The following is a 19,285-nucleotide window of genomic DNA, read 5'->3' as shown; positions in this document are numbered from 1 at the left end:
CACTCTACCACCATCATCTTCCACCCGCTCCCCAAAATACTCAAGTCAGGATTCCCCTTCTACTAGGGTCTTCTAAAAACAGAAGGATCATCTAATGTGATGGTGGGTATTGACAGCATAGAGAGATGTAATAACTTGCTATAACTGCATCTAAGCGCTCTATTAGGATCAGCCGGCAGCTTGTCAGGCTTGTATATTTGCTCATCCCTATTTATTATCTTCAAACAGGGTCCGACAGCCACAATTAAAGAGGTTATCCAGTGATACAAAAACATGGCCACTTTCTCCCAGAGACAGCACCGCTCTTGTCTCCATGTATAGGACACATATCACGTATAATAGTATAGGACACATATCACGTATGATAGAGAGTATAGGATGCATATCACGTATTATGGAGAAGATAGGATACATATCACGTATGATAGAGAGTATAGGACACATATCACGTATGATAGAGAGTATAGGACACATATCACGTATTATGGAGAAGATAGGATACATATCACGTATTATGGAGAAGATAGGATACATATCACGTATGATAGAGAGTATAGGACACATATCACGTATGACGGAGACACATATCATGTATGACGGAGAGTATAGGAGTATAGGATACATATCATGTATAATACAGAGTATAGGACACATATCACGTATGGTAGAGAGTATAGGACACATATCATGTATAATAGAGAGTATAGGACACATATCATGTATAATAGAGAGTATAGGACACATATCACGTATGATAGAGAGTATAGGACACATATCACGTATGATAGTATAGGACACATATCACGTATGATAGAGAGTATAGGACACATATCACGTATGATAGAGAGTATAGGATGCATATCACGTATTATGGAGAAGATAGGATACATATCACGTATGATAGAGAGTATAGGACACATATCACGTATGATAGAGAGTATAGGACACATATCACGTATGATAGAGAGTATAGGATGCATATCACGTATTATGGAGAAGATAGGATACATATCATGTATAATACAGAGTATAGGACACATATCACGTATGGTAGAGAGTATAGGACACATATCATGTATAATAGAGAGTATAGGACACATATCACGTATAATAGAGAGTATAGGATGGATTGATTTGCAGCTTTATTAAGGATTACAATATAACCAGTTCCCTAAGATCAAAGAATAAAACAAATACAAAAAGCCTCCTGAACTGAACCATTTATTGTGCATTTTATTCATACATTGTTTTCAAATATTCAGACCAAATAAGTCTCTGATCTCACCATGATTTTCTCCTCTATCTAACATGTAAATGCAATAATAATTTACGTCCAAGCATACTATATCCATAAGCTGCTATTAAAGAAGAACTACAGTAACCAAAAAAATCCTTTGAATAAACTTCTGCATTACTTTACTTCTATTAATTTACTTCTATTTAAAAATCTCAGTACTTATTACTTATCAGCTGCTGTATGTCCTGCAGGAAGTGGTGTAGTCTTTCCAGTCTGACACAGTGCTCTCTGCTGACACCTCTGTCCATGTCAGGAACTGTCCGGAGCAGCAGCAAATCCCCATACAATACCTTTTCTACTCTGGACAGTTCCTGATATGGACAGAGGTGGCAGCAGAGAGCACTGTGTCAGACTGGAGAACATCCACCATTTCCTGCAGGACATACAGCAGCTGATAAGTACTGGAAGACTGGAGACTTTCTATATATACTGACACCAGTTGATCTGGCAAAAAATTTGCTGGCGTTCCACTTTAAGCAGATGAATGGCGTATATATTATTTTAATAATAATTACTAATTTCAGTTCCAGAAAAAACAATTTATGGAATCATTCCTCAAAAATATTTTTAGTACAAATAGAACAGAAACTCTACAGTGACGCAGTTAAAAACTCTCCTTGTTATAATGGAAATGTACTCCTCTCGGGTCCGATGATGAATGCAAACGGCACATACTGTTAAGTATTTTAGAAAGAGATTTCGGTCCACAGAAGAATACTCCAATACTTGTTCTGTGTAAAGGCAAAAAAAAATAAAAAATCATTCAGTAAAATTATTTTTGAAGTTTCCGTATCCTATTAAAGCTACTATAAGACTATCCAGCCACTTATAAAAGGGATTGACTGATCATGACTACCACATGTATAATCGCCAGCTCTGAGGTCAGGGAAAATTTAGTATTACAAACCCAATTCCAAAAAAGTAAAGGGCCCTATTACACGGGACGATTATCGAGCGAAAAAATCGTTATATCGTTTGAATTTAAACGATAATCATTCTGTGTGATGCTGCGTTTACACGTAACGATTATTGTGCGAATCTGCGCGATAACGATCGAATTCGAACGATAATCGTACATGTAAACGTGTTCTCAAATCGTCGTTCGTAAAAAATTTGCAGATCGTTCCGTGTGAACAGTCGTTCGCCGATTTAAGCAATGTGTGAGATAGGCTTAAGCGATCGCAAAACGAATTTTCCGTACGATATATTGCACCGTCCAAACGCTGATTGTTATGAATAAAAATTGTTACTCCGACATCGTTAATTGTACGATCGTATTATCGTTTCGTGTAAACGCAGCATAATTGCAGGCACTGATCGAAAAATCGCTCGCATGTCGTTGATCGTTGATTTCGTTCTGAACCAAAAATTTTCGTTATTCGTTCGTTAATCATTCTAATCATCTAATTTGCGATCGTTTATCGTTAGTCGTTAAAAATCGCTTCGTGCAATAGGACCCTAATGCTGCGTTTACACAAAGCGATAATTCGCTCAAACGATCATTTAATGATTTTGAAGCAACGATTTGGTTTTTATAACGATCGGCGTTTAAGCGAATAAATCGTTAGAAAATTCGTAAGAAAAATCGTTATTGCGATCGTTTTTAAGATCGCCTAAGCCCATCTTTCACATGAATCTTTGAAAGACTGTTTACACGAAGCGATCTGCGAATTTTTAAGGAACGACAATTTGAGAACATGTTGAAAGATCAAAATGAACGATTTCTCGCTCGTCGCTTGATCGGTTGCTGTGTTTACACGGAACGATTATCGCTCAAATGCGATTGTTATTGTGAAAATTCGAACGATAATCATTCCGTGTAAACGCAGCATAAGTGGTACTAATAAAAATATCCGGAGGAGCAATCTGGAACTGATGGTGTGTTCACACGTACAAAGCCAGGAATGGATTTAAAAAGAGGAGAAATCTCAGTCTTTCCTATATGACCTGTTCTCTGTCTATAGTCAGTTGCTGGGTGTATGACCGCTCACTCACTACAGGAGCAGAGAGATCAGCAATAGACTGATGCCTCTCCTGTATGCATATTCTATGGCTAATAGCGTACCACCCAAAGCAATATCCGTACAGAAGCATGGGACCCAGTGTAATGCAATGTTTGTGTCTGTGTCCTGTAAGCATGCCGTCACAGCTGATAGGAGGCTCAGGGAGCGATCAGCTCTGTGCTCTCTGCCTCTAATTTCTAGATCGCAGGCTGTGTTAGGCCTACCATCTAGAAGTGGTCTGAAGCAGCCAATAATTTTTTTCTGGCACAGGCTATTCCATCAGATCAGAAATCAGCCTGAACCAGGAAGCATCCGGCTGGGCACAGCAGCATGGGAGCCACTAGTGAGGTGAGTAGTGTGTTTGTTTTTTTTACTTTGCTGAAGAAATGTATCCAGGATATGGGGGGACAGGAGGGGGATTATTACTACATGGGGACAGGAGGGGGATTATTACTACATGGGGACAGGAGGGGGATTATAACTACATTGGGACAGGAGGGGGATTATTACTACATGGGGACAGGAGGGGGATTATAACTTCATGGGGACAGTAGGGGGATTATGATTACATGGGGACAGGAGGGAGGAATTATGACTACATGAGGAGACAGGAGGGGGTTATAACTACATGAGGAGACAGGAGGGGGGTTATAACTACATGAGGAGACAGGAGGGGGAGGGGGGTTATAACTACATGAGGAGACAGGAGGGGGGTTATCACTACATGAGGAGACAGGAGGGGGATTATGACTACAGGGGGACTCAGGAGCAATACTTATGGTATTGTTCATTCATTAAGCAGTCATAGCATGTTCAAGATGTGGCGGTATTATTTTCCCTTTGTGTAGTGGTAATATTGATGATAATATTTAGTCACTATGGGGTGGTGATATGTGGTCATTGTGTGGCGGTATTATTTAATGTTTATATGATGTTAATCTCAGTACAGTGTCTTTGTTCAGGAACAGTATGATGATAATATGTATGGTGATTTTTCTGCAGATAAAACTTCCTTACTTTAAATTTTCGGAGGCGGAAGGAGGGGGTTGCGCTATTTCAGTTCTCACCGCAGGCAGCAGAGAAGCTAGAATTGGCACTGTTTATAGAGTGTTATTAAAAGAAGAGGGAATGCTATACAACAATATGTAAAAAAAAAAAAAAGAGCCCGGTACTCAACAAATCCTTTTCTTTATTTATTGTAGTGCAAAACGAATCAGTAATACATCAGCACGCGTTTCGGCCCAGCATGACCTTCATCAGCTTTAGCTAAATGCGTATGATGTAATACTGATGCATTTTGCTCTACAATAAATGAAAAAAAAGGATTTGGTGAGTGCCGGGCTCCTTTCTACATACTACTGGTTCATCCCACCACAATCACCACCGCCTGCTGGAGTGTCGTCCTTTTCTCTCCACTATGCTATACAACAATAGACATGGACCTGTCCCAACTTTTTTGATAAGCCACCATCCAGTACATTGTTTTCATGGCACAGTAAAATGTCTCATGTTCAAATCTGGTATTTGTTTTATTTACATTTTACATAGTGTCCCAACTTTTTTGGAATTGGGGTTATACATGGCAGCCGTTCAAGCAAAGGAAGAGGTGCTGTTTATTGCAGTTTTCCACTTCGGCTATTAGTGAGGAGTCCTCTGACATCCATAGGCCCTACGTTTTAAGGCTATGTTCAGACTACATATAAGTAGTTTGTACGCCTGTGAACACTGCCTATTGATCTATGGGATCCTGGCCGGAGCGTATACACATCGTCTGGGATCCCGTGCGGCGCCGCAAATAATTGACATGTCAGTTTTCTGCGGCCGCAATTCAATGAATTGCGGCCGTAGGAAACCTTGTCGATTCACACAATGAAGCAAGCGGCTCCGGCCGATTGCTTCATTTTGCGCTATGGGAAGTTCTGATGGGGGCGCGCTGATGTACTTAAGTACCGACCGGGATGATCTGGGCAGAGACCGGCCGTTCCGTGACCCGGCCGGGGTCACGGAACGGTCGGACGTTCACGTAATGTGAACATAGCCTAATAATTCCTCCGTACAAAATACTAACTTTTCAAATTCAGTTTTTATATTCATTTTAAACTAAATGCTAAGAAGCTCACAAATAAGGAGTCACTTGTATGTGTTTTACCCCGAATGTCTTTCTGCTATAAATCTGAATTCTTTATTCCAGTTGGGTCTTCCAAAATTAGTTTTATGTCTAAGTCCGGTAATAACATCCAGGTCATTATCACAATGGAAAGCTATGTGGGCAGCCTAAAACAACACAGACATGATTTGTTAATAAAATATAAATAAGTTAACATTTAAGTAGAAGTCCAGGCAAAACCAAAAATCCAGTCTACGCTGGGGTGATGAGGGAACATAATAAAGAATCTATACTTACCTGTCCCCGTTTCCCCCACAGCACCACATCCCAATCTCACTGACCGGTGTTGTCACAACCTGGATGGGGGGGGGAGCTCAGTGACTGCAGCATCATTAACAAATCTCCCCCAAAGAGTTATCCTAAGGTGAATGCTGCATCAGAAATTAACCTATTATGTAAATCAAGTTTAAAGGAGAAGTCCGGACATTTTTAAAATATGACAGCCAGCAGGAGGGGATTTGATTAGGAGTAGAAAATTGTAAATTGTAGCGGCATGCTATTCCATCCAGTTTGCGTTTATTTGGACCATAATTTATTTTTCAACAGGTCAATGACCCCAAACACACCTCCAGGCTGTGTCTTATAGCCCATAAGACCAAGAAGGAGAGTGATGAGGTGCTACGCCAGATGACCTGGCCTCCACAGTCACCAGACTTGAACCCAATCAAGATGGTTTGGGGTGAACTGGACCACAGAGACCTTTGGTCTGTACTGTATATATATACACACACGTATTTTTCTGCCTATAAGACAACTTTTTAACCCAGGAAAATCTTCTCAAAAGTCAGGTGTCGCCTTATACGCCAGGTGCTAAAAAACTTACATACAGTGGGGGAGGCTCAAAAAATGGCCAAATCCCCACCATATGTGGTGACCGTATGAAGGGCAGAGCAAGCTGCTGGTGTCTGGGGTATGAAAAAAAGAGATGCGGTAGAGTGGCGCTGTGCCCAGAAAAACACACCTCTGTCAGCCGTCTGACCATCCTTGTATCCTACCGATATTACTGTACCTCCTTCTCTGCCTGTCAGATCTTGCTGCTGTCTGATTTTAATTTGGTGTGCGTTGGAAGAGGGGTTTTCTTATACGGCAAGCATACTTCAAAAAGTTGGGGGTTGTCTTATACAGCAGAAAATACGGTCTATAATTTTTTTTTTTTTTTTTTAAAGAACTTTTGGTAAGTATTTTCTAACTCTTCATTTTACATTTTATTTTAACCCTACATTGGATGCTGCAGATTCCCTGCCCCTTGTTCATGCACCCGGGGTGATCAAACTAGGTGAGCCATATACTTTCTTCTTTTCTTTGCATGGTATTTACCTGGTTTTCATCCCAGCCAGTGAGAAAAAGATGATAACTCAGAAAGTCTGTTTTGCCTTGTTCAGACATTTGTTCTTCTAAGGAGATGAGAAGATCAGCGAACCATTCAAATGAATGAGTGTCCCGACAAAGCCAATAGAAATATACCTAAAACATAAAATCCAGCATAGATTTTTACCTATTATCTATAGTGCTTTATCCTCCACAGTAAGTTATAACTACAGACCATTGATCTTTAGAGATGAGCGAACCGGGTTCGGGTTTGAGTCGATCCGAACCCAAACGATCAGCATTTGATTAGCTGGGGCTTCTGAACTTGGATAAAGCTCTAAGGTTGTCTGGAAAACATGGATACAGCCAATGACTATATCCATTTTTCCTCATAGCCTTAGGGCTTTATCCAAGTTCAGCAGCCACCGCTAATCAAATGCCGAAAGTTCGGGTTCGGATGGACTCGAGCATGCTCCAGGTTCGCTCATCTCTATTGATCTTTTGAAAATTTGGTACGGCAGGTTTTGTCAAACTTTGCCGAAAAGTTTGGGTTTTGATCGAACCGAACCCTAAACAAACCGCAAAAAAAAAACAGCTAAATGATTGCAGCTACAATTGTGGGACTATTGGGTTTTTTAGGTGCTGCTGCCACCTTTCACTGGGTTTGTAGAAACTTTGCAAAAAGTTTGGTTCAGTTGGACACAAAAAAAAAAAAGAAATTAAAGTGTTGTTGTCGTTAAAACTTTCAAAATGTAAATCAACAGTAGATGTGATATAATGCAAGTTTGCAATATACAGTCATTATGTATTTTTTAGTTATCAGGGAAAACACAGCACAGCACTGTTTTCTGACTTTTTTTTTCTCAAAAAACAGGAAACAGTCAGAAAACAGGAAGTCCTGTGTATCCCAGGTCATCTGAGTTCTCACAGAGAAAAAGCAGTCATTTGATTGAGGGACACATTGAGCCGCGACTCTGTGTATGGGCCGGAATTCCTGTGTTTAGTCTGTTTTTTTCAATCAGCACAAGTCAGAAAATCTGCCTTCAGGAGACTGGACCTGGATACAGCAAGTATAGGTGTTATATAGCTGCCTTCAGGAGACTAGACCTGGATACAGTAAGTATAGCTTTTATATAGCAGCCTTCAGGAGACTGGACCTGGATACAGCAAGTATAGGTGTTATATAGCTGCCTTCAGGAGACTAGACCTGGATACAGTAAGTATAGCTTTTATATAGCAGCCTTCAGGAGACTGGACCTGGATACAGTAAGTATAGCTGTTATATAGCTGCCTTCAGGAGACTGGACCTAGAGACAGTAAGTATAGCTGTTATATAGCAGCCTTCAGGAGACTGGACCTGGATACAGTAAGTATAGCTGTTATATAGCAGCCTTCAGGAGACTGGACCTGGATACAGTAAGTATAGCTGTTATATAGCTGCCTTCAGGACACTGGACCTGGATACAGTAAGTATAGCTGACAGTTGTTATATATCAGCCTTCAGGAGACTGGACCTGGATACAGTAAGTATAGCTGTTATATAGCAGCCTTCAGGAGACTGGACCTGGACACAGTAAGTATAGCTGTTATATAGCTGCCTTCAGGAGACTGGACCTGGATACAGTAAGTATAGCTGTTATATAGCAGCCTTCAGGAGACTGGACCTGGACACAGTAAGTATAGCTGTTATATAGCTGCCTTCAGGAGACTGGACCTGGATACAGTAAGTATAGCTGTTATATATCTGCCTTCAGAAGACTTGACCTGAATACAGTAAGTATAGCTGTTATATAGCTGCCTTCAGGAGACTGGATCTGGATACAATAAGTATAGTTGTTATATAGTAGCCTTTTGGAGACTGGACCTGGATTTCTGGTAAGTATAGTTGTTGTATAGCTGCCATCAGGAGACTGGACCTGGATACAGTAAGTATAGCTGTTACATAACTGCCTTCAAGAGACTGGACCTGGATTTATGGTAAGTTCAGCTTTGTTTTAAAGCATGATAACAAAAAAATAATGAACGTAAATTGCAAAATTTCTTCATTTCACATCTACTGTTGATTTAGATTTTAAAAGGTATAACGACAGTGACACTTTAAGTAAAAACAAAAGCAGCGAGTGTTACCTTCTTTAGTCCCATAGCATTCCTTGCAGAGCAGTATTTATACCATATAGATTTTAGTACAGATGCAAATGGTGTCACTCCAATCCCCGCTGCAATGCAGACACTGACATCGTAGTGGAATACATTAGTTGCAGCTGATCCATAAGGTCCATCAACAGCTAATCTAGAATAAGGATATAATCCTCTATGAGAACACAAAAAAACAGACAAAATACTTGTATATATAATGTAAACCAATTCTGGATAGTCTTTTTGTACAGCTCTGTGTTGTACTCTTTTTCTTTTTTCTGACACCGTGCTCTCTGCTGCCACCTCTGTTCATGTCAGGAACTGTCTGGAGGAGTAGCAAATACCCATAGAAAACCTCTGCTGCTCTGGACAGTTCCTGACATGGACAGAGGTGGCAGTAGAGAGCACAGTGTCATACTGGAAAGAATACACCACTTCTTGCAAGACATACAGCAGCTGATAAGTACTGGAAGACTTTAAATAGAAGTAATTTGCAAATCTATCTAACTTTCTGAAACCAGTTGATTCGAAAGAAAACTTTTTTTCCGGGGTGTTAACTTTATTCTTCAGTACAGTAAGACTTCTCAGTATTACATTTTGTATAAATCTGAATATATTGCCTACAATGAAAACAAGCGTTACTTCTGCTATAGGGAATAGTTGTTTTTATTAATAGTTGAAGCAGATGCTATAATAAGGTGGATGATGTGATGGCATAAACAAAGTAAGAAAGTAATAAGGGAATACTATATATGATTGGTGCTACATATGAACATAATTATTTATAGCATCCTTTAAATTATAGCTGAAGATTTTTCTGAGCTGCCATGGGGGTTTGATGCCTGCTATAAAGGATTATGCAAATCATGGTAAACATGCATTGTTTTAACTATAATTACTGTAAAATAATGCAAAAAAAAATAAAATTCCGCCAAATTTTTAAAATTGCAGCAAAAATGCAATATCATGTTAACAAAACTTAGTTTTGAGAGCATTTTAATGCCTGGACAAGCCCAATATAATATAATATAATAAAAATACACTCTGCCTCCAGCGAGATCCCAATCCCCTAGGGCCGGCAGGCTTGTTAGTTACAGTACCTTGTTGTGGTCTTCACTGGAGGAAACCCCCAGAATTCAGAAGTCATTTATCTTCAGCCTATATCTCCTCTGGGCAAATTAATTTATGTTCAGTGGAACAGAGGAGGCTTTTAAGAGATTGTAATAAATTCTCCTGGCAGCAGACAACGTCCATAGACCCGGGGATAAGATGAAGTATGGATGGAGGGGTTTAAGGTTCACTGATGCAAATAAGCAGGTTTTAGGAAAATTGTTTCTTTCTTGTAACCCCCTTTATTTCTTCCCCTTAATACTACGGCCGAACTGTGTGGTTTTGTAGATTTACAGTAGGGAATTGCTGCTAAAACCACCACCAGTTATCTATAGTGTAAAAAAAACATGCATTAAAGAGGCATTACGGGCAAAGGGTGTTTTTTTACTATACGGCCGGCCATCGGCTGCTTTAACATAATAAAGTAAACTTACCTCCTGGGCTCCAGTGCTGCTGCAGCAATCCCCTGTTGGGCTGCTTCCAGGTGCCCAGCCAATCAGCGACTAAGGCGGTACTCCGCTGCAGTTGCTGATTGGCTGGGCAGGTCTGCAATGACATGAAGCAGTCCAACAGGGGATGGTATGGCAGGACTGAGGCTGTGTCGCTGGAGCCCGGGAGGTAACACACCCCTTGTCTGGAAGACCCCTTTTAAGGATTTGCCTTTTTTTTGTCCATTTTGCCAATTTAGCAAAAAATGCTTTTCTTTATTTCTTGATAATGTTACAGAGGCGTGTGTGATACTGCTAATGCCCACAATGCCCCCTCCCACCCCCATGTGTCATTAGACCATCCCCCTCTCACTACATGGACAGGCAGGTCTCCTTTAGAGCATGCACTCCTCTATATCTTCTGTGGTGGCCTCTGAGGAGGAGTCCAAGGTAACCCCAGAAGTATAAATTTATGGGTCTAAATGTAAAAGAAAAACCTTCTGAAAAGTTCTATAATACAAAAGTTCTACAAAAGTTCTATAATATGATATTAGAGATGAGCGAGCCGAGCCTTACAAACCAAGATTTGTTCTGCACTTTGCAAAAAGTTTGGTTCGAAACCAAATGTTTTGCAAAATTCAGAAAAAGTTCAGGAAGATGGTGGTGCATATCTTAAAAACAAATTATATATATATATATATATTCTCTCCTGTCTGTGTTCCCATGGTGTCCTCTTGTGGGTCTTGGGTGTTTTCAGCCGCCTATAGAGTGAATGCCTGCTCAGCCAATCAGAGGCCAATGTAATGTCCAGTCCCAGTCAGCCTGTGATTGGCTGAGCGGGCTGTAACTGGAGAAGATGGGATGGTACCGAAGAAGTTGGACACAGGGGAAGTATGAACTAACCCAAATTTTACATTAAAGTTAGCTGAACCTGCCAAACCGAACTTTTGAAAAGTTCACTCATCTTTACCTATATACTCTCTATGCACAGGTCGCCGATAACACTGATTTATGCTATGTTATCGCATAGCATAGATCAGTATATACAATGTAATGATTGCATGTTTTAGAGTGAAAAAATAGTGTTAAAAAAGTGTATTAAAAAAAATAAAGTTTTTAAAAGTATTTAAAAAACCCTTATAACCCCCCCTCCCAATAAAAGTTTAAAATACTCCCTTGCCCATTATAAAACTAAAAATATTTAAAAAAAATAAATAAATATATTATAGATTGTAGCGTGCAGAATTTTGCGATCTATTAAAATATAACATAATTGTTTCCGCACGGTGAACGGCATAAATGAAGAAAAAAAAAAACAAACAAACAAACATGATTGCTGATTTTTTTAAATTATATATCAGAATTTTTTTTTATAAAAAGCAATCAAAATGTTTTAGTTACACCAATATGATAATAATAAAAACTAGAGATCATGGCGCAAAAAATGACACCCCGACCAGCCCTGGAGGAAAAATAAAAGCGCTATGGCTCTTAGAAGGCGGGGAGGAACATTGCGATAATTTGGCCCTTACATCCGGGCACAAATGACCTCGGTCTTGAAGGGGTTAACAACTAATATTACAAATTAGTAAAACACAATATACTAATGCTAATAAAGGAATATGTATTCAGTATGAAACTTGCCATACCTTGGCAGCTGCCATGGCTCTAAGGACTGGGTCCTGTTTGCTCCACACTCTGCAAGGAGTCCTTGTGTCCAGTCACCAACGGCCCTCACGTGCACGCTAAAAAACGGTTCTTCTGGGGCTGAAGTTAGTGTAAAAGGATGCCACTCCAGCCGCGAAACAGCCGGACACTGGAGGAAAATATACTGTCCTGGTTCCATAGAAAAACCACTTTTCTTCATCTGAATTTCCAGGACATTAGATGAGTGAGTAATGACCTAAATAAGAACAACAGGAATAATATTTAATAGGAGTAAAATCATTTAAAGGGGAAGTCTGGGGAGGAGGTGGCTGAACCTAACTACATGCACTTACCTCCCCAGTGCTTGAGCCGGGAAGATAAGTACATGTAGGTAGATTTAGCCACCTCTGAAAAAATGTTGGATGCTGGACTTCACCTTTAAGTAACCGGGTTAAAGAATAATATGCACCGGAGAGCATAGGTTGGTGACAGATTAAGAAAAAAGAAAGGACCGAGTACTACTGTAATATAGTATTCAACCTAGCAGACACTTACCTTTGTGATGACAACTTCTTGCTTTGATCTCCAAAATCGAACTATGCTTTCACATGTATATAATACCAAAGGAAAAAACACCCACTTCCACGTCTAAGAGGAAAAAGCATTGTTAGAAAGATGAGTATCAAGAAAGTATCATGTTCCTCCGAAAATAAGACCGAGCTTCATTTGCAGGCTTTTTGGAGTAAGTGTGAAATATAAGCCCTAATCCAATAATAAGCCCTAGTTATAGTCAGCTGACCAGATCCCTGACACTGGGTGCTGAGCATCAGCCAATCAGGGCAAGACGTATTATGCTCCGCCCCCACCTGCTCAACACAGGCTGCAGGGGAGGCAGGAGGGGTAAGAAGATGCACAGTAGGGGATGCTGAATATAGGGAGACGGAGGGTATATGGGTAAACTACAGAGGGGAAGGGAGGTATATAGTATGGAGAGGCCTTACTGCAGAGGAGGGAGGTATACAGTATGGGGGAACAACTACAGAGGGGGAGGGAGGTATACAGTATGGGGGAACAACTACAGAGGGGGAGGGAGGTATACAGTATGGGGGAGCAACTACAGAGGAGGGAGGTATACAATATGGGGGAACAACTACAGACGGGGAGGGAGGTATACAGTATGGGGGAACAACTACAGAGGGGAAGGGAGGTATACAGTATGGGGGGAGAACTACAGAGGGGGAGGGAGGTATACAGTATGGGGGAGAACTACAGAGGGGGAGGGAGGTATGCAGTATGGGGACTACCTGCAGAGGGGGGAGGGAGGTATACAGTATGGGGAACAACTACATAGGGGGTGGTATACAGTATGGGGGAACACCTACAGAGGGGGAGGGAGGTATACAGTATGGAAACTACCTGCAGAGGGGGGATATATACAGTATGGGGGCTTTTCTGCAGAGGGGGAGGGAGGTATACATTATGGGGGAACAACTACAGAGGGGGATGGAGGTATACAGTTTGAGGACTACCTGTAAAGGTGGAGGCAGGTATACAGTATGGGGGGACAACTACAGAGGGGGAGGGATGTATACAGTATGGGGGAAAAACTACAGTGGGGGGAAGGAAGGTATATATTATGGAGGCTACCTGCAGAGGAGGAGGGAGGTAAATGGTATGAGGAGTACCTGCAGAGGAGGGTGTATACAGTATGGGGGCTACCTGCAGAGGAGGGTGTATACAGTATGGGGGCTACCTGCAGAGGAGGGTGTATACAGTATGGGGGGAGGGGCTTACTGCAGAGGGGGGAGGGACTTATACAGTATAGGATGGAACAACTACAAAGGGGGAATGGACACAGTATGGATGGGCTCCAGGAACATGATAGTGAGTGTTACTTGTTTCCCCGTCCTTCACAGTCCCCAGATGTTAATAGTATAAAGCCTCTTTGGGACCAGAAAGAACAGGCTTGTTAAAACATATCTATACACAATGAATTGCTGCAGTTTTCATGGCCAAATAAAGTCCAATGTGCTACTACATGGCTGTGTGTGTGTTACTGGCCATTTAGCGTATAAAGGCTTATATTTAAAAAAAAATTCTATTTTACAGCAGGTTAGTAACAGTAGTAGCAGTGTTATCTTACCGCTGGTTTGTTTCCAGAAAATTGTGGTACGGGACATTGTGCAGTTTCACCCCACTCGTAATAATGGTCTTTACAATATGAAAGATTATGTAATACCATACTTTGTGGTGTCTGTCCCCGGACTACCTGTCTGGGAAGTTCACACAAATGGTAAGATTTTGTCAGTCATTGTAAAAAGTTTATGATACCAGATCTTGTTACAGAAAGAAATATTCCCTATGACTGGATGTTGTGATTTATTTTTAATCTGAGGTCAAGTTGCTGATGATCTCACTGTTATTATCCCTCCAGGCATTACAGAGTGCAGAAACAGCTGGCCAGGGACAATAATTGCATGTGTTTACATGAAATGTCTCAGAAGGGAGGGGAAAGGAGACAGAGGGAGAAGCTCACACACAGATTTCTGTCTTCAGCAGAAAGCAGCAGCTTAAAGCTGGGGGAAGGAGACTAAATAGATAATTACAAGTATAGAATAAATTGTTAGTCTCCAGGAAGGGGGAGGATTCCACATGTATTCTACCTGAGCAGAATACTCCTTTAGGCTATGTTCACACAACATATTTTTTCGTATTTCTACAGCCGATGTTGCCGATTGCAACAATAGCCGTAGTTAATACGAAAAAGTACGTTGGCTTGCTGTCTCTGGGGTCCCGGTCGGAGCGTATTCACATAGTATACGTTCCGTCCGGGACGCCTAGCGGCGCCGCAAACAACTGACATGTCAGTTTTTTGCGGCCGCTATTCATTGAGTTCTTATGCGGGCGCGCGCTGATGCCCTGACTGAGGGGCTTCTGATGTGTGCGAGACAGCTGCAGTGAGAGCAGCCCCGGACACATCAGTGTGTCCGAGGCCGGAGGTAATGAGAGGCAGCTGCGATCCCACAGCTGCATCTCATTAACCTCTTAAGCGCCACAATCTATAACAATCGCAGCGTTTAAGGTACTCAGTGACAGAACAAGCATCTGTCATTGAATGATCGCGACCCCTGCAGCCATGCGGATCGGCGATTCATGTAAACAGTCTGCTCTCAGGCAGGCTCTATACATAGATCGCCGATAACACTGATCTATGCTATGCTATGGCATAGCATAGATCAGTATATGCAATCTGATGCATGTTTTACAGTGATAAAAAGTGTAAAAAAAAAAAAGTGTAATAAAAAAAAAGTTTTTAAAAGTATTAAAAACCCCTTATAAACCCCCTCCCAATAAAAGTTTAAAATACCCCCTTGCCCATTATAAAAATAAAGATATTAAAAAATAAATAAACATATTACATATCGTAGCCTGCAGAATTGTCTGATCTATTAAAATATAACATTATTGTTCCCGCACGGTGAACGGCGTAAGTGGAAAAAAAACCACACCAGGATTGCTGATTTTAATATATGATATAATCAGAAAAAAAATAAAAAGCGATCAAAATTTTCTGTTACACCAATATGATACTAATAAAAACTAGAGATGATGGTAAAAAAAATTACACCCCAACCAGCCAAGTAAGTGGAAAAATAAAAGCGCTATGGCTCTTAGAAGGCGGGTAGAAACATTGCATTAATGTGACCCGGACTTTTGTGCATCAAAGGGCTTTGTCTTGAAGGGGTTAAATTATAGTTTTTCTCTATTGATTCCACTACAGATTTTGGCTACAAAGAGCAACCAAACTACTAACCAAAATACTGTGTGTGAACATGTTCTAGCACATACCTGGCCAATTATTACAGTTTACATTTGTACCTTTTTGTATTATTGCACATTATTCCTTTGTTTATTTGGTTATGTTTCTATGTGACCTTCTCTTACACTTTTTATGCATTTTAATGTTTTTATGTTGGACAACATGTCTATAATAAAGTAATTGGTTTTATATCTATTATGTTGTGTAGACTATTTTCTTACAGCTCTTTTATGTGTTTATATACTTAGTATATCCCCACTGTATTGGGACTGATATTGGAATTCTGAACTGTAGAAATTTATATTTTTTTATAATATACAGTATTCTCTTGCTGCTGATCCAGAAAGGACGATCGTCACAGGTACACTTTAAGTCTATGTTCCTACGACGTCTTTTTCTGGCTGTTTTGCGTCCGTTTTTTGCACTGCCATAATTTTGGCACCAAAACATGAACGTTTATTCAAATTACAGCCGTGATTTACATAAACAGCTGCATTTTGGCACAAAAAAAAAAAAATGCAAAATAGCCAGAAAAAGACTTTGTGGGTACATAACCTAAGGCAGTGGAAATACATTATGTCAGTAGCCTTTATACAAGCTTTTTGTTATCAAGCACGCAGTACTCACTCCAGTATCGAGTACTTTCTAGTAATGTTAATGTAGCCTTAAGGCCCTATTACACGGGACGATTATCGTGCAAAAAATCGTTATATCGTCTGAATTTTTAAATGATAATCATTCTGTGTAATTGCCGGCAACGATCGAAAAATCGTTGTACGTCGTTGATCGTTGATTTAGATCTGAACTTAAAATTATTGCTAATCGTTCGCTAATTGTTCGCTGTAATGCTGCGTTTACACGTAACGATTATCGTGCGAATTTGCGCGATAACGGTCGAATTGGAACGATAATCGTACGTGTAAACGCAGCGAACGATCGAACGACGCACGATAAATCTTACATCGTGATCTTTCATCAGGTCAGCAAATCGTTGTTCATCGTACGCAAAAAATTCGCAAATCGTTCCGTGTGAACAGTCGTTCGCCGATTTAACCAATGTGTGAGATAGGCTTAAACGACCGCAAAACGATCGCAGTGCGAATTTTCGTACGATATATCGTACCGTCTAAACGCTGATGGTTATAAAAAAAAAATCGTAAATCCGATATCGCTAATCGTACGATCGGGCCAATAATCGTTACGTGTAAACGCAGCATCATTCCACATTCGTTCGCTCAAGTTCCGCATTTGTTCACTAATCGCTCAGTGTAATTGCACATTGTCCATTGTTCTGCTGAGGTCAGATGGAGTAAACGATCATAGTAACGATCCTAACTAACGACCATCGTTCTGTGTAATATGGTGAACGATTTCAGGTTAACGATAAACAATCTCGTTTGCGATCGTTTATCGTTAGTCGTTAAACGTTAAAAATTGCTCCGTGTAATAGGACCCTTACAGTTGTATTTGGCTTTTAATTTACTGTGTGTGAACAGAGTTAAATAACTAACTAGCTTGTAAAAGTGACATTTCCTCAAGTGCACACCAAAATAAATACATACATAGCAGTATAACAGTTTTTGGCTTACCCTGCACCATGTATAACAAGTCCAATGAAGAAAATAATAAATAGGTTATGGGTATACCAGAAGACTTCATAAAATGACCTCCTTATGAGCTCTGTAGATGATGTTATGATCAGCACTAGGGCCAATGTGATGACAAAACCAGTGATGCCAGCCACAGAGACAAACACTTCCTTAATGATATTCTAGGAAAAACATATAATAGGAAATACCATGCGTTATACCAAAATATACATTCATCCCATCGCCCATAAATTCTATTATGTTACGCCACACACCGAACAATTATACGAAATATGTAATACCTCTACATTTTCTCTGTACTGATGAAAGACAAGAACCCTAGAGGTATGTGTAAGCTACTGTGGAGATTTCGTACACCAATCTTTAAAGGACAACTCTGGCCAAAACATATTTTTTAATATGTTATAGTTAGACAAATTCCTAATGTACAATAATTATGGGAAATGCACATTTACTGCTATTTCCCTTAATTTAGTAGATCATGGAATCTTCATATTCTCTCAAAAACCGTGACGTCACAAATCATTTGTAATTCCTATAGAGTGTCCAGCAGGGGGCGCACTATATATAGAATAGAGTACCATTGACTTCTATTTATAGTGCACCCCCTGCTGGACACTCAATGGATTCCATGGATGTCTATGTAACACATCTATGTATGCACACATAAACACTATACTACTACTCCCATCATCTGCTCAGTATGAGCAGATTATTGGGGAGTAGTACCTGGGCTATCCCCATCACATGCACATCCCTGCTGATGCCACCGCTGACATTGCCGCCATTGATGCCCTGTCGGGGACTGACTGCAGAGCTCACGGCCACCCCAGCCTCCTGCCGACTCATTCCCTGATGTCACCCGAGCTGCCGAGGACACTCCATAGGAATTACAACTGGTTCGTGACGTCACGGTTTTTGAGAGAATTTGAAGATTCCAAGATCTACAAAATTAAGGGAAGTAGCAGTATAGGTGCATTTGCCATAATTATTGTACATAAGGAATTTGTTTAACTTTTCATAAGTAATAACATATTAAAAATACTTTTGGCCAAACGTCTCCTTTAAGGGGTAGTCCGCTCAAATGTAACTTTTAACATACTGGTGAAGAAACCTGGCTTCTGAACGGTGAGTGCCCAATCTATGTCCTTCTTCCGTTGTATATTAAAAGTTATGTTTCAGAAGAATACCGCTTTAAATAAAGCCCCACCCAGCCGGATTTACTAAGAGGTGCATGTGGGGTTACAGCTGGCATACTGTGCAGAAAAGCTAAGAATCTGTGTTGTGCTGTACACAAGGGGCCCAACTTTGATCAAGGTGCCTATATGTCTTTTTGAGTTTTTTGGTCCATAAAACAAACACACAAAAAGAGTAAAACTCTCATAGGAAATACAGTCACTAGGGCACACACCTAATAATTTAAAAAATTTTTTAAAAAGTGCCTTTTTTGGACTTTTTGGCACATAATGTGGGCCCAAATAACCAAAAAGACCACCGCCATTGGAAAACAGCCTCGTCTTTACAGCTTAAGGCTGGGTTCACACTATGTATATTTGAGGCTGTATTTGGTCCTCTTGTCAGGTCCTCATAGCAACCAAAACCAGGAGTGGATTGAAAACACAGAAAGGCTCTGTTCACACAATGTTGAAATTGAGTGGATGGCCGTCATATAACGGTAAATAACGGCCATCATTTCAATATAACAGCCGTTGTTTTAAAATAACAGCAAAAATTTGCCATTAAATGACGGCCATCCACT

General features: G+C 40.4%; 1 protein-coding gene across 2 annotated transcripts in view; it reads right to left on the bottom strand.

The window, feature by feature from the left end:
- Positions 1 to 1,729: 1,729 nt before the first annotated feature.
- The window catches only part of NOX3 (NADPH oxidase 3), a 32,107-nt gene continuing 14,551 nt past the window's right edge, over positions 1,730 to 19,285 (bottom strand). The window contains exons 6-13 of one of the 2 annotated variants that reach the window (XM_069954916.1): positions 17,506 to 17,687; positions 14,240 to 14,369; positions 12,652 to 12,744; positions 12,099 to 12,352; positions 8,903 to 9,065; positions 6,785 to 6,931; positions 5,450 to 5,574; positions 1,730 to 2,028 (exon numbers count right to left, since the gene is read on the bottom strand). In XM_069954916.1, coding sequence (XP_069811017.1) covers positions 1,902 to 2,028; positions 5,450 to 5,574; positions 6,785 to 6,931; positions 8,903 to 9,065; positions 12,099 to 12,352; positions 12,652 to 12,744; positions 14,240 to 14,369; positions 17,506 to 17,687 — 1,221 coding nt within the window. In that variant the 3' untranslated portion in view covers positions 1,730 to 1,901. Of the gene's footprint in view, positions 2,029 to 5,449; positions 5,575 to 6,784; positions 6,932 to 8,902; positions 9,087 to 12,098; positions 12,353 to 12,651; positions 12,745 to 14,239; positions 14,370 to 17,505; positions 17,688 to 19,285 lie in introns of both variants that reach the window. The other variant, XM_069954915.1, reaches the window with a different exon arrangement.

This window comes from Dendropsophus ebraccatus, chromosome 15 (genome assembly GCF_027789765.1).
Source record: "Dendropsophus ebraccatus isolate aDenEbr1 chromosome 15, aDenEbr1.pat, whole genome shotgun sequence".
In the NCBI taxonomy this organism is placed as follows: Eukaryota; Metazoa; Chordata; class Amphibia; order Anura; family Hylidae; genus Dendropsophus; species Dendropsophus ebraccatus.
Note: the sequence above shows the minus strand (reverse complement) of the source record. Positions and strands in the feature narration are given on the sequence as shown.